The 21,971-nt window shown below is 38.0% G+C and overlaps 1 protein-coding gene across 3 annotated transcripts in view; it reads left to right on the top strand.

The window, feature by feature from the left end:
* Positions 1 to 20,003, top strand: part of IMMP2L (inner mitochondrial membrane peptidase subunit 2) — an 867,031-nt gene extending 847,028 nt beyond the window's left edge. For all 3 annotated transcript variants that reach the window (XM_059171589.1, XM_059171592.1, XM_059171590.1), the window contains one exon: positions 19,387 to 20,003. In XM_059171589.1, coding sequence (XP_059027572.1) covers positions 19,387 to 19,506 — 120 coding nt within the window. In that variant the 3' untranslated portion in view covers positions 19,507 to 20,003. The remainder of the gene's footprint in view (positions 1 to 19,386) is intronic.
* Positions 20,004 to 21,971: the final 1,968 nt, after the last annotated feature.

Raw genomic sequence — 21,971 nt, 5'->3', positions numbered from 1 at the left:
GACAGAAGTCTAATTATGGATCTAATGTTACGGTTGGAGCTGGGTAGCTGAGAAGCTAGGATAAGATACTAATTGGATAGAATTGATAGTTGAAAGCTATCAATGATAGAACTGAGAGCCGGTGTCTTGTGTACTTCATGTTTGTGTAATAAGGAGGACACCCAAAATCAGATCTGGAGGTTGAGAGAAAGGTAAAGCTGGAAATAGAGATTTGAGGGATTTTTGCCAGAGTCGGACTTAAAGAAATGGCAGCGGATGAGTTCGCCAAGGGAAAGTATATAAATGAGAGCAGGGAAAACAAACAAACAAACAAAGAAAACATAACCTAGGGAAATACTTACATTCAGGAAACAGGTGGCTGATAATGAGGGTACAGAACTTTACAGTGTGTTCAGAGCACTAAGAAGAGAAGTAAGGTAGTCATTAGGGTGACTTTCTAGCTGGGGATGGTCAACAGCGTTGAATACTGCAGAGGAAGGTGGAGACTGAAAACATTTCCTTGGAAATGTTGATCTTCAAAAACACAATTCTGTTGAATAGTGAAAACAGATGCCAGCAAAGGTTAAGGAACGAATCAGTGGTCAGGAACTGGCACCATTTGTAATGCTTTATTTTGCTAAGAAAATTCATATTTCCAGTGGCCCTTTTAACTGGTATTGTGGAGCTGGGAGAAAAATCAAGAAAATAATGGTCATTTACCTAAAAGCCATTTTTTTGTGATCTGTCAGATAGGTCATTTAAAGCAACATGGAGTCCTCCTCCCCTTCTCTCTCTCTCTCTCTCTTTGTGTTCACTGCTGCAAATGCCTTTTTACCAGAAGCAGAGGTCTCTTAGGGATGTTACCTTAATCCAAAGGATTTCGTTTTTATTGAGCTCATCTTAGTACATAGAAAAACTCCTTCAAAGTTCAGCTCTGCATCAAAAAATGAAACATAACAACAGCCATGTCTTATTGCTGTTGGAGACAGAGTTCCTAAGCAGTAAATTTATTGGGACAAGATTTCTTGCAATCATTTTTATAGTTATAAACCAGTATCACAAGTTAACTGAATAGAATTTTTCTAAAATGCAAAACTCCTAATTGGTTACCATTAACAGTTACCAACGGGATGGTATATATTGTAGCTATTTCAATACCTCATCTTTTTATCTCTTGTTATTAATGTATTACACCTCAGGCTTCATCTGTACCTGACTTATTATGGGGCTGTCAGAGTAGTTAGTGTGTATCAGGGCTCTGTGCTAGAACAATGCAAACTTTACAGCCTTTAATTCTTGTGGCAACCTCACAGAGCTGATATTGTTGCTCCCATTTTGACAACGAATGAAGACTAAAAGAAGTCAAATAACTTACCAAAAATGAAAGAGTTATTAATTTTCCGAGTCTGGATCCCTAGATGGTTTTCTGACCCCAATGACCCCAGCATTCTCTCTGCATGCTGCTTACCAATGGTTTCCCACTCCTCTTCCTTGGACTATATGTACATCATGGTATCCCAGGAACAGGGACAGTGTGCTACTGATGCTGAATTATCAGGGTTTCTGATAATTAGAGAGGATCTCTTCTGACTTTCTGACTGAAGAATAAGTTTGGATTGGTTAATCCCCTCCATCCCATTGAGTTAACATTTCTTTAATGAAGCAATTGTCTTTTTAAGTTATAGAAGACACGGAAAAGCCACCAGAGAAAAGAAAAACAACGGAAAAGGAAAGTTAATTGTAACTGTAGTTTCATGTGTCAGTACTAGATCCAGTGGGCTAAATAGGCCAGGGATTTTCATGAAGAGACTTCATCCAAGGAAAGGGCAGTGTCTATTCGTGGTGCTTCGTGCATACCATATTCCTCTCCAGTTTTTTAGAGGAAATGATTGATGACAGCTTCCTAACAGTGGGAGGGTGTCACATAGCATGCATGAAGACAAGAGTACCAAATCTGTGGAACCTTCATCATCGGGATGATTTATAAAGCATCAGAAGTTTTCATTGTAAATCTCAGCCTATTGCACTATCAAAATCAATCTATGTATCCCTCAAGTTTGCTCTATAAAAAATTGCAAATTAGAGTCAACAACTATCTGAGTTAGTGGAATCGTCATGTATAATCCATAGCAGTGGCTACTCTCTAGTTAATTCTTAACTCTATACTGGAAAAAATGAATTTGTTTCTGTTGTATTTTTCTTAGACTACTATTGAAGTTATCAACCTTTCCCCAGGGATAGATACACAAATGTAAAGAAAAGAGACATGCTGTAGAATTAATCAAGCAAATAGCAATTTGGAATATAGAAATTTTAATAGGTTTTTGTCTGGGTCTTTATAGGTTCTCTAGGCTCAGGAAGAAGAACTAATAGTTGTAAATCACCTTTAAAACTGCAGCTATTTCCTCCCCTAGTCTTTGCTCTGTTCTGCTGTGCCTAATGTCAATGCTTACCTTTTTACAGCTGAGCAATATGACTCTACTTGCACAGAAATCTCATGAGCTCTGGTCTATGGGAGCATGTGTTACTGTTCAAGGAAGTTTATTCTTGCATACAGCTGGTAGCTTTCTAGCATTATCTTTGAAATGCTGTGTTCCCCTAGGTGTCTGTCCTTAACACTCTCACTTTATTCTTCTCTGGGAGAGCATTTTCATTCCCATGAATACACCAGATGATTCCTAGATCTCTAAGTTCTACTTCACACAGTTGCCTGAACTCGCAGAGAATGGTCTGTGACATTCTGTGACATTCAATAGCAATCTCAGATTGAATAATACAAAACTGAACTCATTGTTTCCCTAATCTGCTCCTTCTGCCATGATCCCTCTGCTGTTAAAGTAATTACCATCTTTCCAGACAGGGGAGAAATCAGTCTTCTCTGTAATTCCTTCTTTTCTCAGTCCCCATGTCCAATCAGTTGTGAAATTGTATCCAATCTAAATGCATATTGTATCTATTTCACTTCTTTAATCAACATTTCTTTTAGCTTCTTTGTATTTTCATGCCATAGCTTTAGAACGTAAGACAGTGTCCACTTCAAGAAGCTCACACCTAGTAAGAGAAATAACAAAATAGACTATCCATGGACAGTATGATAATTACTAGTTGCCATTAACTAAGCACCAGTTGCTGAGACTGGGAGGAGAAGGTGGAAACCTTCCAACTCCAGGAGGAAGTGGTATGTAAGCTACATCTGGAAAGATGAAGCGGGTGACCTAGGTAAAAGGCAGAAGAAAGACTTTCAGAAGGTAGAAAAGTAGTATATGCAAAAGTACAAAGATGTGAGAGAGCAAGGCCTGTTCAAAAAAATGTAAGGGTGATCCAAGTACATGTTAAGGAGTACCAAGGAATAAAGTACATTTCTGAAGTGTTGTGTACACTGTGCTATGAAATTTGGATTTCATTCTCAAAGCATTCTTTCCTTCTTCCCCAGAACATGCTCATATCTCTTGTCAGCACTCTAAGCCAACAAATCTCCTGACTGTTCTCTTTCTCTCCACTCTTGCCTTTTCTTTCCTTAGATTGTAGTCAGAGGTGGCGCCCCTGTTAGAATTGAAAACCTGTCTCTTTCCTAATCCTTCACTGGCCTGTATTACCAGATTACACTCCCGTGCTGCAACCCTCACTTATGCCAAACACATCCCATGGATCAAGCGTGTGACAACTGTCCTCCCCTCTAAGTTACAAACTCCTTAAGGCCAGAGCCCATGGCTCCTCCATCGCAATAGATTTAGAATCCATGTCCTATACTTGGTACATAGTAGGCTTTTATATATCGATCTCACTGAGTAAAAGGAATGCACTTTAGGGTCTCCGCATTTCTTAATTTTACAAGTGCTTTTATGCACACGGACATAACCCCATCGCTGTCATCAGCACCGGCTTTCTTGTCCCTGCCAGCAAGTGTTCCTTACAGCCCAGTGGCTTGTCACATGCCCTGCTGCTACACAGCAGCAGCAGTTCCCAAACAGAGTGGCACGGATGTATACAAACCTTCCTGTGCAATGTTTGTTTTTTTCTGCAGAAAATGAAAGGCCTCGCTTTTCCCTGGGGTAAAAGCAGGTTTAGAAAGCACTGATGCAGGGCCCCTTGCCAACCTTTGCAATTTCCAGGGCTCTACACCTCATTTCACTGACAGGTATGTTGAACAGGGCTGTGGGCTAGGAGCCAGGGCTAGGATTTGCATCCCAGCCTCAACTAACTAGGTCCCTACCTGTAGGCAACATTTCTAAGCCTTGATTGCATCACCTTTGGAATTAGTACTTAGAATTAATTCCAAATATCCTTATCAACATTCTTTTACTACTATTTTCACGATAGCGTATCAATCAGTTATCTTGCAACAAAAATCACAAAGCCATCTGACTTTCTTTTTTTCATCCTGACTCGTTTAAGCAGAAAAGGTGTTATTGGAAGGATACTGAATAATCCTCTAAAACCAGGCAGAGGAACTGGACAGTTAGCAAAATAAGCCCTTATGTTCACCCAGGAGCAGGGCGATGAATTTCGCAATTGGTATCACTGGACACTTCCTGGCGTTCATCTCTCTGCCAGTAACTCTCATGGTTTCCGAGTCTCTGCATCGCTCCCTCCGTGTTCAGAGTCCCATATGTGGGCATCCAATTGGCTGAGCCCAGAATCCTTCCATAGGATCTTCTGTGGAAGAAAAATACAGTTGAGGGCATAAAATTTAGAAACGATTATTTAAAGGGTATGCTATCTCTCCAGGCTTCCAGATAGTAAATTCCTATCATTGGAATAAGATCCCTAGATTATATACAAGACTGCATTGCCTTAGTCTCTTGAAGAACAACACTCACCCAATTGCCTGCAAGGTGAATTCTGCTGTAACTTTCTGGAGGAACCTATGGCAGGGACATAGTCGCTCATGATACTTAGAGTATGCTGTCGGGGATCCGATGTGAGAAAGAGCTTGCAGAAACTGAATCAGAGGACAACTTGCATCTGGTCCTGTGAGAACTGTGTAAGTTAGCATGTTTCTTTCTTCACATTGGCCCTTGGATAGCTAAGAACCAAGTGTGGGGCTCTGCACAGCTACTGTCTTCACCCTTGTAGTTAACATTTTTATTTACCTTCTTTTGTTCCTCATTGTTTATTTTGTAAATCTCCTCACATTCTTTTTGAAAGAAGGAATGAAGAAGGATGGGAAGTGGGGAGAGATGGATGCCAACCACCCAGTGAACAGAAGTCACCGTGGCAGCAGGACTGGCAGTGGAAATCAGTTACCTTGTTGTCCTGAATTCCTGTATCGAGGCAAACTATTCTACTCCTGTAGGTGCCTGTCCACTTGGTCTAAATATGGTTTAAAACAGTGTCAACAACAAAGGCTTTCACACCTCTCCCTTCATGTATTTACATGAACTGTTTTATCTCTTACGTAAAAATAGGATGCGGGACATCAGCTACTAGAGAGAACACAAGTAAACAATGAGACATCAGTAATGTCATCCAACTACTATGGATTAGTGTGGATACTGAGTTGCTAACTATCCAAATGATATTCAAGTATTTCATGACCTGTTTAATCAAGCTGCAAAATAAGGAGTTAGAACACTTCAACTCCAGTGATTTGATTATGTGGTGAAGAGAGTGGTGCATAAACATTAATCCTGGGAAATTAATTCATGAAAATTAGCTGAAGATACCCCTAGGGGCCTGTTTTGTATCTATTTTTGCATAAAATGTTGAACTAACTACTTACTGAAGGTGTCTTGGGGGAACTAGAATGATTATGCATGATTCTGTAGTTATCTAGAGAGAATCATGAAGAGGCCACGAAGTGACCTGAAAATGCATTCTGATTGAAGCTAAGTCTTGAACAGGAAAATTGCTTTGAAATGATTAAAGTTAAAATTGTTGGTAATGAAGGAAAACACTTGTGCTAGAATGAGGACTTTAAAAGAGAGAATCTCATTTTGAGTCTTTTGTAAAGCATATGGCTTTACTTTTTCATTGCAAAATATTGGGTTGTATAAACCTATCACATTGTCTTAATTTGAAATTCAGTGGAGGGCAAGCAAGACTTGGAGAGTGTTACTGATAAAAAGTCTGGCAAGAGATTGTCATGAGTAAAAATCCGCCTTCAGGAGAGGGAGGTCTTCAATATCCTTTAGAGCCACCGAAATGTACCCACTCAGTGGAGCCTTCCCAAGGGTTGGCCACAGTCTCTGCTCAAGGTACTTAGTTCCTTTGTATGTCTGCTTGTCAGGTTGTACATTGATGGTTTGTGGAAACATCTGTCCTTTCCACCAGATCATGAGATCCTGGAGGACAGGGCTCATCTTTATTGTGTATATTTCCAGCTTCTAGCAGAGTGCCCACCCTGCCCAGAACTAAATTCGTAACTCTGATTACAGTTATCCTCTTTAATAAATATTCACCTTTGCATAGATTTAAAGATAATATTTTATCTCAAACCTTGAAAGGCAAATGTGTTTCAGACTTCTGAATTCTTAGATTTTGGAAAGGTGATATCCGTGTCTATCAAGAGTGTCTATAAACAATGTCTATATCATATATAATGTAACACTCCAGCATAGTCTGGGGAAACTTCTATAATCAAGCACAATAATTATGCATCAAAAATATAAAGAGGGGACGCCTGGGTGGCTCAGTTGGTTAAGCAGCTGCCTTCGGCTCAGGTCATGATCCCAGCGTCCTGGGATCGAGTCCCACATCGGGCTCCTTGCTCTGCAGGGAGCCTGCTTCTCCCTCTGACTCTTCCTGCCCTTCTGTCTGCCTGTGTTCGCTCTCACTCTCTCTCTCTCTTACAAATAAATAAATAAAATCTTATTAAAAAAAAAAAAAATATATAAAGAGGATATTGTGAAGTTGCAATAAACATAGGGGTACATGTATCTTTGCAAACTAATGTTTTCATTTTCTTTGGGTAAATACCCAGAAATTGAATTTTTGGATCATATGGTATTTCTGTTTTTAATTTTTTAAGGCACCTCCATACTTTCCACAATGGCTGTACCAATCTACATTACCACCAACAGTGCACGCAAGTTCTTTTTTCTTTACATCCTCCCCAATATCTGTTGTTTCTTATCTCCTTGATTTTAGCTATTTTGACAGGTATGAGGTGATAGCTCATTGTGGCTTTGATTTGCCTTCCTCTCATGATAAGTGATGATGAACATCCTTTTATGTGTCTGTTGGCCATCTGGATGTGTTCTTTGGGGAAATGTCCATATCTGCTGCCCATTTTTAACTTAGATTATTTGTTTTCTTGGGTATTGAGTTGTATAAGCTCTTCATATATTTTGGATACTGACCCTTTGTGGGATATGTCATTTGCAAATATCTTCTTCCAATTCAGTAGGTTGCCTTTTAGTTTTGATGATTGTTTCCTTTGCTGTGCAGAAGCTTTTACTTTTAATGTAGTCCAAATAATTTATTTTTGCTTTTGTTTCCCTTGCCTCAGGAGATACATCGGGAAAAATGTTGCTATAGCCAATGTCAAAAAAATTAGGGCCTGTTCTCACTTTAGGATTTCTATGGTATCAGGTCTCACATTTAGGTCTTTCATCCATTTTGATTCTGTTTTTGTATATGGTGTAAGAAAGGGGTCCAGTTTCAGTCTAGACAACAGAATGTAGTTGTCTACTTTTCTCAACACCATTCGCTGGAGAGATTGTCTTCCCATTGCAAGTTCTTGCCTTCTTTGTCAAAGATTAAATTGACCATATAATCATGGGTTTATTTCTGGGCTTTCTATTCTGTTCTGTTGATCTTTGTGTCTACTTTTATGGCAATAACATAGTGTTTCAATTACTAGAGCTTTTAATTTATCTTGAAATCTGAGATTGTGATACCTGTAGTTTTGGATTTCTCTTTCTATTCAGGGTCTTTTTTGGTTCCTTACAAATTTTAGAATTGCTTGTTCTAATTCTGGAAAAATGCTGTTGGTATTTTGATAGAGACTGCATTAAATCTATAGATTGCCTTGGGTAGTGTGGACATTTTAACAATATTTTGTAAATCCATCAATGTTTCATAGTTTACAAAGCACAGGTCTTTGATCTCTTTGATTAAGCTTATTCATAGGCATTTTATTGTTTTTGGTGCAATTGTAAGTGGGATTTTTTTTTCCATTTCTCTTTCTACTGCTTAATTATTAGTGTATAGGAGTACAACTGATTTCTGTATATTCATTTTTATATCCTGCAACTTTACTGAATTCATTTATCAGTTCTAGTAGTTTTTTGGTGGAGTCTTTTGTGTTTTCTCTATATAGTATCATGTCATCTGCAAAAGGAAAAAAAAATTTTACTTCTTCTTGCTAATTTGGATGCTTTTAATTTCTTTTTCTTGTCTTGGCTAGGACTTGCCAGTATTGTGTTGAATAAAAGTGGTGAGAGTGGACATCCTTGTCTCATTCTTGACCTTAGGGGAAAAGCTCTGAGTTTTTCACCATTGAGTATGATGTTCATTGTGGGCTTTTCATATATGACCTTTATTATAATGAAGTATGTTCCCTGTAGACCTACTTTGTTGAGAGCTTTAATCATGAATCAATCTTGTACTTTGTCAGATGCTTTTTCTGCATCTATTGAAATGATCATATGGTTTTTAATCCTTTCTCTTGTTGACATGATGTGATCATATTGATTCATTTAGCAAATACTGAACCATCCTTGTATCCCAGAAATAAACTGCACTTGTTCATGGTGAATGATTTTTTTTTTTTAATGTATGTTGGATTTTGTTTGTGAGTATTTTGTTGAGGATTTTGCATTTATATTTGTCAGAGACAATGGTCTATAGTTGTTGTCCTTTTTTTGTAGTGTCCTTATCTAGTTTTGGTATCAGGGAGAATGCTAGCCTCATAAAATGAATATGAAAGCTTTCCTTCTCTTCTATTATTTGGAATATTTTAAGAAGAATAGATATTGACACTTCTTTAAATGTTGCTAGAATTCATTTGTGAACTGTCTGATTCTCAACTTTTGTTTCTTGGGAGTTTTTTGTTTACTGATTCAATTTTATTACTGGTTATCAGTCTCTTCAAATTTTCTATTTCTTCCTCCTTCAGTTTTTGGAGTTTATGTTTCTAGGAATATACCCATTTCTTCTAGGTTGTCCAATTGTTGGCATATAATTTTTTTTAAGATTTTATTTATTTATTTGACACAGAGAGAGCGTTCACAAGTAGGCAGAGAGGCAAGCAGAGAGGGGGAAGCAGGCTCCCCGCTGTGCAGACAGCCCGATGTAGGGCTCGATCCCAGGACCCTGAGCCAAAAGCAGAGGCTTAACCCCCTGAGCTACCCAGGTGCCCCTGACATACAATTTTTCATGATATCTCTTATAATCTTTTGAATTTCTATGGTATCGATCATTATTTCTCCCCTTTCATTTTTAATTTTGTTTGAGTCCTTTCTGTTTTTCCTTTTAATTAGTCTGGGTTAAGTCTGTCAATTTTATTGATCTTTTCAAAGAGCCAGCTCCTAGTTTTATCTGTTTTAATCTTTAGTATTTCCTTACTTCTGCGTGTTTGGGGTTTTGTTTTGTTTTGTCTTTCCACATCCTTTGTGTGTAAGGTTAGATTGCTTGAGATTTTTCTTGCTTCTTGAGGTGGGTAGATCTATATTGGTATCAACTTTCCTCTGAGAACAGCTTTTGCTGCAATCCAAAACCTTAGTCTACTGTGTTTTCGGTTTTACTTATCTCCATGTATTTTTTTAATTTCCTCTTTGATTTCTTGGTTGACTCATTCATTGTTGAGTAGCCTGTTATTTAACCTCCATGTATTTGTGCTTTTTTCCGGGTCCTTTCTTGTGTTTGATCTCTAATTTCATAGCATGTGGTCAGAAAAGATGCATGATAGGACTTCAGTCTTTTTTAACTTGGGAGACTTGTTTTGTGGCCTAATACGTGATCTGTTCAAGTGCACAGGGAACATTTTCCAGAAAAGAATGTGTAATTCTGCTCTTTCAGGATGGGAATGCTCTGAATATATCTGTCAGATCCATCTAGATCCATCTGGTCTAGTATATTATTCAAAGCCACTATCCCCTACTATTATATTACTATTGATTAGGTGCTTTATGTTAGTTATTAGCTGCTTTATGTATTTGCGTGCCATACTTACAATCGTTATAACTTCTTATCATTTGATCCCGTTATGTTCTTCCTTGTCTCTTAGAGTCTTCGTTTTAAAGTCTATTTTGTGATATAAATATTGCAACTCCACTTTTTTTTTCAACTTCCATTTGCATGATAAATACGTTTCCATCCCTTCACTTTGAATTTGCAGGTGTCTTCAGGTCTGAAATGAGTTTCCTGGTAGGCAAGGTATAGATGGATCTTGCTTTTCTTTTTAAAATCTATTCCATCATCCTCTGTCTTTTGATTGGAGTGTTTGGTCCATGTCCATTGAAAGTAATTATTGACAGTTACATACTTATGGCCATTTTGTTACTTGTTTTATGGTTATTGCTCTTGTTCTGTTCCTTTCTTCTCCTGTTCTCTTCTCTCACAGTGTGTGTCCTGCAAGAGGGGACCTACAGCTGCCCCAAACAGAGGCAGGCCGGGTGGAGGGAGTAGATTAGCAGAAGCACGAGGATGGAGGTTTGTGAGCACACTGTTAGCAAACTAGATAGCAAGTGTTGGCTCCGGTTCCTACAGATACCTGTGTATCTAGGCTGGGACATGGGGAAGGGAAATGGCTCCTGTCAGCACTTTTCTTTTTTGAGAGATTTCCCAAGGATTTCTACCCCTCCAGAACATGCTGTGAGATTACTGAACAAATCTCTCTGCTTTATACCTGAGCCATTTTCAAACTGCTGCTTCTATGCTGTGTCTCTGCAGGCTCTTTGTTGTGCTGTCTCTTGAAAGGCATGGACTCAGTGTCCTCTAGCCTTTCTTGTTCCCCCAGAGCAGAGCCTGCTGATTTTGAAAGTTTTAGGTGTTCAGCCCCCCCCCCCCCTTATTTTAAGAACCCTTGAAATTTGGCCCCTCTCATTTTCAAAGTTTAAAGTTACAGGAATTCATCTTCCCCATGAGGGTTCTCCATGCCTGGGGTACTTGTTATGAGAGTCTCTTTCTTTCCTTTCCCTGAGGGAGAATGCCTCCATCCAGTGGACAATCCCTGCAAGTCTCTTTAGCTCCCAGTCATGTCTGTTCTTTCTTTCCTCTTACATGTGGCCTCCTCTTTACATTTAGCTGCGGAGAGTCTACTCTGCCAGTTTCAGATTGTTTCCTGTGTAATTTACACTGATGTGGGAATTATCTAGTTGCATCAGTGGGAGGCAGGGACTTTAGGGTCTTCTATTCTGCCATATTTGCCAGAGGCCCTTGGTCCTCCCCATCCACCCCGCCCCCCGCCATTTCTTTTTAAGTACCTGATGCTGGGTAGACCAACACCAGGCCTCAGTTCCTTGGGCAAAGAGGAACAAATGGAGGAGAACTGCGGTGGCTGGGAAGGACTCTGTGGAAAATCTGGACTAAAGTGGGTTTTACAGGAGGGGTCCCAGAGGTATGAGGAAGGGGATTACAAACAGTACAGCAGTCATCAGAAGCAGGAAGGTGAACAAGGCATGTGCTCTTAGGTGTACCCTGAAGAAGCCCTTAGAGTAGAACTTCCATACTGAGATATAATGCAGGTAAGTTTGGAAAGATGTGGGTAAAAAGGGCTTTGGATGGCAGAGTGAAAGCTGACTGACCTCTTTAAGCTCTGGCAAACCAGCCCTTTTTTTTTTAAACAGTGTTCTTCCCAGTTCTAATATTGTTGCAGTTTGATTTGACTTTCAAAAGTAATTGTAGATAATTTAATATTATAGAATAAATCTGACTGCTGCCTTGTTTATGTGGAAATTTTTCTCCTTACACTGCTAAGTAAATTCATTACAGACAGATTTTATTTGCTTATACTGCATATAAAATGTGTTTGTATTTTCTTTTGGAAAATATTTTAATCCAAGGAATTTTTGTGCTTCTTCTCATTTCTCATCCTGATCCTCTTGTGACCCTGGCTCTAGTTCTGAGTATCTGTTTTGAAAAGTCTTTGCTCCCATTTACAGTCATCTTCTTCCTTCTTTCCTGTGTTTTTCCCGCTATCCTACCTTTAGACTCTTGTACTTTGCTTATTCTTATTTTTGTAAGCTCTTCCTTCAAGAGAAGGTACTCTGAAGCCAAGAACTGGGAGGGTGCTCCATAAACTATAGGCCTATGAATAGGGGGTGGTGGGAACCATAGCAACACACATCTGTGCCTCTGGCACCTGAAGAAAAGGCGGTGTTCATGAAGGCTGCGTTTACCACATGCCAACATAACTTCTCAGTGGAGCCAAGTCAATCAAAAACGGGCAATTCACTGCAAATTTAGTCCATGTGCTTCCTTGGCATTGTGTCGATAAAACAAACTAGTTGACTAATAGCACTGATCAATTTTCAGCTAGTAATTTTGGTGTTTCCTAGAGCAGAGGGGATCAGGAATTGGCAAAGGGTGTGTATAATGATCCCCTGGATGCAAAAACAAAAAATTAGAACTCTTGAACTGAACAAGTAAGAGTTTAAACTTTACTAACATTTGTTTTTTATGGAATGCTTATATATATGTATATATATATATAAGAGATATATGTATATATATATAAGCAATATATAATTATAATATATAATATATAACTGATAATATATATATATTATATATATATTATATATATTATATCATATATATATATATGATAATATATATATATAACTAGTTATATAACTAATATATATATATAAAATTCTTAAATATTGAAGTCAGTTTTCTAATATTTTTGCTATTAGAATACACAATTAAAATAGACTATTCTAGATCATTGATTCCCAATCTGCAACAGAGTTATTGTAAGAGGCCTATTAATATATGTGGAACTATTTTCTCATTCAGCAGACACTAAAAACACAATGATCTGCTAAGGGATTATAATGATTTAATATGATTCTGTTGTATTCTAAAATTTACCATAAAGGTGGATTCCTTATGCCTAAAAATGTTAAGTGCATTGAAGAGGAGATACAGTTAAACATGGGACACAAAAAAGCATAGGGAAGAGTCAAGTCCCAGTAAAATACTACATTGTTCGGTCAGGGTAATCTAACCTATTGAGAAAATTTTAGTCATACTTTAGAGATACCATGGTTCTGTTCTAGATTGCTGCAATAACATGAATATTACAATAAAGATGTTAAATGAATTTTTTGGTTTTTCAGTGCATATAAAAGTTAGGTTTCCATTAAACTGTATTAAGTTTGGTTTTTGAAATACAACATTATTGCAATGTACATACTTCAGCATTTTTTAGAAGATATTTTTTAATGAATGATAACCTGAGCTTTCAAAAAGTCATATTTTTTTTGTTGGTAGAGGGTCTTGCCTCAGTGTTGATGGCTGGCTGGTGGTTGTTGAAGATTTGGATTGGCTGTTGGAGTTACTTAAAATAAGACAACAGTGCAGGTTGTCACATCAATATACTCTTATTTTCATGAACAATTTCTCTATAGTATGTAGTGGTGTTTGATAGCATTTTCAAAGTTTGAAGCCTGACACTGACTTCTCCTCTCTAGCTATGAACAAGTCTTCCAATAGAAGACTGTTTCATCTACCAGAAAAATCTGTTCATTAGGGTAGCCACCTTCATTAATGATCTCAGATACATTTTCTGGATAATTTGTTGCTTTACCTTGTTTTTTTTCCTTAGGGAGATGGCTTCTTTCCTTAAACCTCATGAACCAGCCTCTGCTAAGTCAAACTTTTCTTCTGCAGCTTCCTTACCTTTCTGCCTTCATAGAACTGAAGGGAGTGAAGGCCTTGGCCTGGCTTTGGCTTAGCAGAATGCTATGGCTGGTTTGAGCTTGGATTCAGACTACTAGAACTTTATCCACATCAGCCGTAAGGCTGTTTCACTTTTTTTATCATTTGTGTGTTCATAGTAGGTTTTTGAAATTTCTTTTAATTTTTTTCATTCATACCTTGGCTATTTGGTGCAAGAAGCTTAGCTTTTGGCCTATCTTGGCTTTTGACATGCTTCCTCACTAACTTTAAGGATTTATAGTTTGGATTCTTTGTTTCCCTATTTTGAATGAGTTATCGGTACATCTTAGGGAACTAACTTCCAGTCCAGTATTCTCCTTTTTTTCATCTCTTAGTTTGCTAGGGCTGCCATAACCAAATATCATAGACTGCATGGCTTGAGCAATAGAAAATTTCTCACAGTGCTGAAGACTAGCAGTCCAAGGTCAAGTGTCAGCAAGTTTTGTTTCTTCTGAAGCTTTGCTCATTGGCTTACAAATGACCGATGTTTTGCTGTGTCCATACCGTACCCCTGTTGTTTATGTGTCTTAATATCCTCCTCTAACAAAATTCCAGCCTGATTGGATTAGGGCCACCCTACTGGCTTCATTTAACTTAGATCCTTTAAAGAGATAACTATTTGCAAGTACAGTCCTATTCTGAGGTACTGGGGTTTAGGGCTTCAACATATGAGTTTTGCAGAAAACAATGCAGGTCCTAATAGTAATTTCCTTCTGATTAATCTAGGTGTTTCAGGGAAGTATGTGGGACAGCAATATGATTAAGCTGACCTGATCTTTGATGGTCAAAGTGTCTCCTTTGGAAAATAAGTATTATGATGGATCCTGATAAAGATCAAGGGGCAGAGGGTATACACTTCAGTCTTGGCTCAAAAAAAATCTTATTCTATGCCCAGGTTTCCTCCACCATGGAGACCATAATAGAACCTGTATCACAGAGTTATTGTGAGGATTAAATGCATCAGGATGCCCAAGTCACTCAGAACACTGCCCTAGGTGTAGTAAGCATGGAGTGTGACACTGAGTAAGGAGGAGGATTATATTTGTCAGGTGTCATAGTTAATTTTATGTGTCAGTTTAGATGGGCTATGGGGTCCACCCCTTTGAAGGTTACTTTAAGGGTATTTTGGGCTGAGATTTACATTTAGATCAGAGGACTTTGAGTAAAGCATTTTGTTCTCCAATAGGTGGGTGGACTTCATCCAGTCAGTTGAAGGCTGACTGCATAGTACAAAAGGCTGCCCTCCCACAAGCAATAAAGGATTTGCCAGCAGACTGCCTTTTAAATTAAACTGCAACTCTTTGCTGAGTCTTCTGGCTTCCCCATTAGATAGATTTTAAACTCACCAAGCCTCCATAATTATATGAGCTAAATCCTTTAAATAAAGTTGTTTCTGTGTATGAACACATGTCCTACTGGTTCTGTTTCTCTGGAAGACCCTGCTTAATCCAGTATGTGTGGAAAACAAAACTATAGCTGAGGTATAGCTTTTAGTTTTTAAGTTCTTTTACTTCTGAATTTTCTGTGCTTTACTCACTATGTTCTTTGCATGTCTGTATACATACTAATAAGGATCTGTGACAGACTGCTAGAATACATAGGCACTGTTTATTAGTCTTTCTTAAAGAAATTCTTAAATTTTGCACTCCATACCGTACTATTAAACAATAATACTCTACATCTGTGAGGTTCTCCCCAACCTCTCCCGACCCCACCCAGGAAGCACGTTGTATACCTAATAAATGTTTGGAATAAAGAAAATCCTAGGCTTTAGTAAAATGAAAGTTGATTTTTTTTAAAAAAAAAATTTGAATCACCAAGCAAGCAAGCAAATATATTGGCAGGAGTCCTGGCAAATCAACCATAAGAGACAAGTTAAACAAGTTGGAACAGCAAATAAAGGCTTGAGGAACAACCAAGTAGCAGCTATCAAATCTAAAAAGGGTTATTCTGGAGAGGATGGAGACCAGCTGTCCTACAGTTTCACTGAGCCCAAACAAAAACAAAAATAGATAAGAAGTTCACTATGACAGACCATTAGATCTAAGCTCCTGGCAGTTAACCTGGTTGAAATGGTTACTTAGCATGTTCCAGAATATATTCAAAGGATTCTTTAAAGTCCTTTAAGCTTGCTGCTTCTGGGTGTGGTGCTAAGTGGCAAATTCAGATCCTGAATTCCCAATGAGGCTAATTAGAATCACTAAGGGGAGAGGGGTTGTAAAAACCATAGGCTTCCTTTCAATGAAGTGTTAGGGAATGGTTTCTAAGATATCCGGTGAGAATAAAAAAAAGGTGCAAAAGTGAATGTAGGATTCTACATTTGGTATGAGGGAAAAAAATGGGAAATAAGAAAAATATTCTAATGAAAACAGTTCATCTTCGAGAGGTGTGGTAGTGGATGGGAATGCAATTTGTATTTCTTGTATTAGTTTCCCACTAGATTGCCACAAATATAGTGGCTTAAAACAAACTTTATTTTATAGTTCTGGAGGTCATGAGTCCAATTATGTATCCTTTGGGCTAAAATCAAAGTATCAGCAAAGCTGCATTTTTTCTGAAATCTCTAGGGGATAATTGCTTTCCTTGCTAGTTTCTAGAGGCCACCTGCATTCCTTGGCTCATGGCCCTTTTCTCCATCTACAAAATCCAGCCGTATAACATCTCCGCCTTATTCTAACTTTTCTGCTTAGTTCATCTACATTTGTGGATTCTTGTGATTATATTTGGGTTCATGGAATGTTACAGGATAGTCTCATTATCTTGGCATCAACTGATTGATCAGCAACCTTAAGTCCATCTGTAACCTTAATGCTCTTTGCTCTGTAGCACTGCATATTCATACCTTCCAGAGATTAAGATATGGATACATTTGGAGTGTGTGTTAGATGGGGCATTCTGCCTACCTTACCTTTTAAGAATAATTTTGACTTTTGAACCATGCAAATGTTTATGTATTCAAAAATAACAGGGAAAAAGCCTTAATCAAAAAGGATAGCAAAAGCCCACTAAAATCGAATACAAATGGAAACAAACCGAACAGTGCTTAATACAGCTACACTGTGGAGCACAAAAAGGACAAATTCCAATAAATATAACCCTTAAAAAATGAGATGTATTTTAAGGATTAAAATAGTTGCAAAGAAACCTTGATTTTTTTACCCAGTAAATTTGTGGTTGGGAACCAGAGAGCTGACTTTAGAAGAAGGGAGAGAGAAATATGGAATGGGGGAAGGTGAGGGAAAACCTTGAGCTTTTAGGTATTTTATTTTTCTTCTCTGACACCTTTAGATCAATGAGTACATATAGTAGCAGGCTTTGGTTTCTAAACAATATTCCTGGGTAAAACCAAGGCTTCTTTATAAGATGTCTGATTATGGCTAAACAGGTATAAAGTACAAGGAGGCCTGCAACATGGAGTGGTACCAAGAAATAAGGAAGTGGTTGGGGACTGACAGAGAGCTGTCCACTGTTAACCAAGAATTCATAAGAAGAAATATTTGATATTGATTGAAAGAGGGACTTGGGATCGGAAGAGGAGTCAATTTAGAGAAGAATGATGGCTAATAAATAGAAAAGGAAAAATAAATTTGGAAACTCCTGTTGTAATCATTGATGTGCTAACTAATTCAGGAAGAATCATCGATGGATGTTAAAATCATGAGATGGTTTAGAAACTAGCTTCCTTGAGAAATAATAAAATGACTAGATGAAATCTTGACACAGGACAGTTACATATTTCAAGATACCATCCCACAGATTAGTTACTAATTATAAAAAGAGAACGATTTGTTTACAGAGGAGAAATCTGGTCAATATCACCTTAATCAAGTGATCAAACTTCATATCCCAAGACTGGGACAAACAGATACTTTGAGCCTTCTGCCATGGCAGAATAGGAAGAATGCATTATCAAGTACATTGTGTTCTTGCCAAGAACATTTAACTTGAATCTTTTCAGGAGGGGAAAAAAAATCAAGCAATTATAAATGTAGGATATCTTACAAGGCAACAGGCCTGAACAAAAACAATGACAATTATGATGCAATTGTTGGTCCTTAAGAATTAAAAAAAATAGCTATAAAAGACATTATTGGGGCAATTGGAAAATTCAGAATATTGGCTATACATTAATATTGTATCGTTAAGAACTGGCAATATGTTTATGTAGGAAAGAGTTCTGAGGAGACACATGGAAATATTAGGGGTAAATTCAGAGTATCAGCAAATTTCAAATTGTTCAATACAAAAAGTATATGTATACAGATAGGCATACAAGGAGAAAGTAACAAATGCAACAAAATATAAGTAACTAGTTTGATTTTCAAAATAATATTCCTTTATTGGGCCCCTGGGCTTCTTGATAGCCATTGGGCTTATTTGTGTTCCAACATGTTGTGAAGTTTGTTTAAAAAAAAAAAAGTGTTTCTAGTTATGTTTTTAGAGTCCCTCACCTGCCATCCAGTTCTTTGACACTCTATGCAATGTGATTTCTCGAATGCATATGCTAGTAAATAGTACTTCAATGAAAGCAGTCTTGTATGTTAATCTCTATGGAGCTCCAATTGATTGGAAAAGATTTGAAAATAAAAAGTGGACCCATAGTATCGGGTTTATAGCTAGCACTACATAGATATGTGCTAAGTGTACTTTAAGTTTTTTTAACTACTATTAAAATATTATCCGATAGTAACAACAATAGCATCAACAACAAAAGACACAGGTTTCCAGACCTTGCTTCACTGCAGGGTGATCTGAGAATAGGGCCTTCCTGGATCTGCCTTTTAAACAGGTTTGCCTGCATTCTTCTGCCCACTGCAGCTGATGGCCCTAGGAGCGCTACTGCGTCTTAAGGGCTCCTTCCTTCTCAGGGTTCAGCCTTCAGTGCTTCCCTCTAGTGACCTCCTCTTAAACCAGGCACATATCTGTTGATGGGGCTTCTTTGCCATCTGTCATCTTTATACTTGATTCCTATCCTCCAATGCTGGCTTTCCCTTAGTTTCCACCTCCCTCTGTGATCACTAGTTCCATGTTGCTCCATGTCGTTTCCAAGGAAGGCCTTTAGTCTCACTTTAATCTAACTCGTGCTGCTCAGCCAGTAGATGGGACAATACTTTTCATAAAAAATATTTTTTTCATGTCTCTGACTTATCCACATAGTAAAGTCCCCCTAAAATACTGGTAACTCCATAGGAAATTCTGAGAATGCAAACCAGATTTATGCTCCCTGGCTGTATGCAAACTGAGGATGGGGGGGTTAAGGTTGCAGACCCTGGGGTTGGACAGCTCAGCCCTGAAGCCAGCCTCCACCAACTAACTGGTTGCTGTAGGACTTTTGTCAAGTTCTTTAACTTGTATTAGTTTTCTCAAATGCAAAATGGGTCTAATAACTACCTCCAATGGTTATGAGGATTTAAAGGCATTCAGGTATATAAATCACCTACAAAAGTACCATATAAATGTTTACTATTTTTAATCATTATCTTTCCAACGAATTTCAGACCTGGATCAAATTCTGTCTTTGAGATACTAATTCTGATAAAATAATTTCTTGCTTTCTTTGTGTCTCCATGGGTTCAGGTTTCCCTCGGACTTCTACATGCCCATGCTACACATATCCTGTGGCCTCCAGAGCGCTGGCAGAAATTGGAATCTGTTCTTCCTCCAGAGCGCTTGCTAGTTCAGAGAGAAGAGGAATAATGGCATGAAACTCCCTCAGCTGCTGGCATTGGCAGGCCAAAACCATCCATTACAGAAGGGATGGAGAGGAGGAACCTTCAGAAGGGCAACGTTTGTTTCAAATGAAATGATCTGCATTATTAAAGAAAAAGTGTTAAAATATTATATAGTATTAAATAGCAACTGATTTTGTGTTTAATTGTAATACTCTATTGCTCAATGCCAAAAAATACAGACCTTTGGGAATAGGAAAACTTTATTCCCATGTCTTACAGGGAAATTGTTATGTGTACTTAGTCTTTCGATTGTTGGGTTTTAATTTTGGTGCTTGCTGCTGAGAGAATATGAAAATTAATATTTGATGAAAGTAATTCAGTAATGTCATTTACTCTTTAGAACATGAAGAAACATACAGTGATGGAAATTATATTGTAATTGACAGTATGTACGAGGCAGTGACTGCTGGCTAAGAAGAACAGTAAACTGTGATATAAAAATAAAACTGATTTGCTCAGGTACTGTTTTGGGTATTAATCATTTAACCTGTACCTCCCTTACTGAGGAATATTTTTTTTTTTTTTTGGAAGCAAGGAATTAAAGTAAGGAGAACCAATTCTATCAATATTTCCATACAATTAAAGCTTTCTTATTAGCCCTTTTAAATAAAAACTTCTGAGTGATCTCTTGCCTGTTCACATCCATGAATAAACCTATTCATCAGTATTCAGTCACTATTTGGTAAAATGTTCTGAGTGAAATAAAAAAAATATTCCTGTTTGACCAACTTTTTTTCCTCCCAATGATTTTCAGTGTTTATCTCTGTAAATACTGAAATCACCAATTGCAAAGTGGGATGATAACGGCATCATAGATCCTCTAACTGCAGAGGTAAGGCAGTAAATCCCTTCATACGAGTCTATATTCATTCTTGCAAATGTGGATGCAAGTTTCCTTAGTGGTCAGGAATGCAAAGAGTAAGGGTAAAAAAAAAAAAATATATATATATATGTATATATATATATATATATATATGCCTATTAACAGCAGCTGTTACTAACAATTCTTCAGCATCATAGTAGCACATTCAACAAATATCAGTGAGTACTTATGTATAATGAAAAGTGTTGTTTTTAAAAGGAGATCTGCTTAAAATCTTTTGTTGGACCCTTATCAATTCCATTTCTCTCTATTCCCCAACTTCTATTTCATGCTCTGGCCTTTTAACTCCTATTTACTAAACAGTCAGTACCATTTCAAGGCTTGTAACTTTTGTCTCTTGGCAAAGGGCATCCCCTGGGATTATGTGTAAAATATTGAGTGCATAAGGGCAATGACCCTTTAGTTGCTAAAAAATAGGGAATTCTGGGACCCACAGAAAAGGGGTGTGGAGGTGATACTGAGGACAGGCAGGGTAGAGCAAATAGAGCAGTTCTGTGAATTGCTCCTATTTATTACCACCTGGTGAGGAATTTGATATTTTAACAGTTCAGCAAACTGGTTATCATCCTTGCTGCCTCACTCACTACCTCTGATTCCTATTAATTCAAGATTGTAAATCTTCAGAGAGAAGATAAATGCTCTTTATTTAATTTCATATTCTCTAGCCATCTAACACATCACCAGCAGAGTTAATACTTGATGATGTTGAACAACTCAGCTTCTAAGTTACCTCCTCAAAAATGCAACTCTAGGCAGACTTAATCACTGTTATCCACTCTATACTTTTATAAGAGCATCAGTCACCTAATATTAACCAATGCAGAAAGAGTTCTTCACCAGCTGCCACCCCCAGGATACAGCAGGAGTCAACAGACCAAGGAGCCCAGTCTTTCTGTGAAAAAGGCCTGTTATCTTATCTTCAAATTAAACACACATCTTAGGCCTGACTAATCTTCAGAGACCTCAATAGCACAGGCATTATCTTTGTACTCTTTGCCACATTCCAAAGTGCCAGTATCTCCTAGTCAGAAGCCTATATGCATGTCTGGTGCTTTGTTTTTTGTTTTGTATTTTTGTAGTTGCTGCCCAGAGGACACTTCTGGACCAACTAGCTGTAGTAACAATCTGAAAGAGAGTTCTCATCTGGCTACACCCCCAGGATGCAACACAGAGAGCAGACTGAAACATAACACCTTCTTTTGGTAAAGAGGCCTATATGCTTGTCCTGGAGCTTTGGCCTGAGGGGCACACATATGGTCTGGTACAGACCTAGGGACCTAAAGATGTAGGGATGCCAGGGATAGAAGTCAGTGCACACCATCTTAGCACTCTCCCTCACTCCAGGTTTCCACCACCCCCACCCCAGAAAGGAATTTCTGTACTTGTCTCCTGCTCCTTTTTTTTTTTTTTTTTTTTTTTTTTAATGACACCTAGGGGACAGGTCTACATTATCTAGCTGTTGTGGCCAGCAAGACTTGTGGTCCCACAGAACTGTACACATTTGCATACTTCAAAAGCTGCTACCTAAGGGTTTGTCTTCCAAAAAG

Source organism: Mustela lutreola, chromosome 4 (assembly GCF_030435805.1).
Source record: "Mustela lutreola isolate mMusLut2 chromosome 4, mMusLut2.pri, whole genome shotgun sequence".
Taxonomy (NCBI): Eukaryota; Metazoa; Chordata; class Mammalia; order Carnivora; family Mustelidae; genus Mustela; species Mustela lutreola.
The sequence above is the reverse complement of the archived record's forward strand: the minus strand, read 5'-3'. Positions and strand labels throughout refer to the sequence as shown.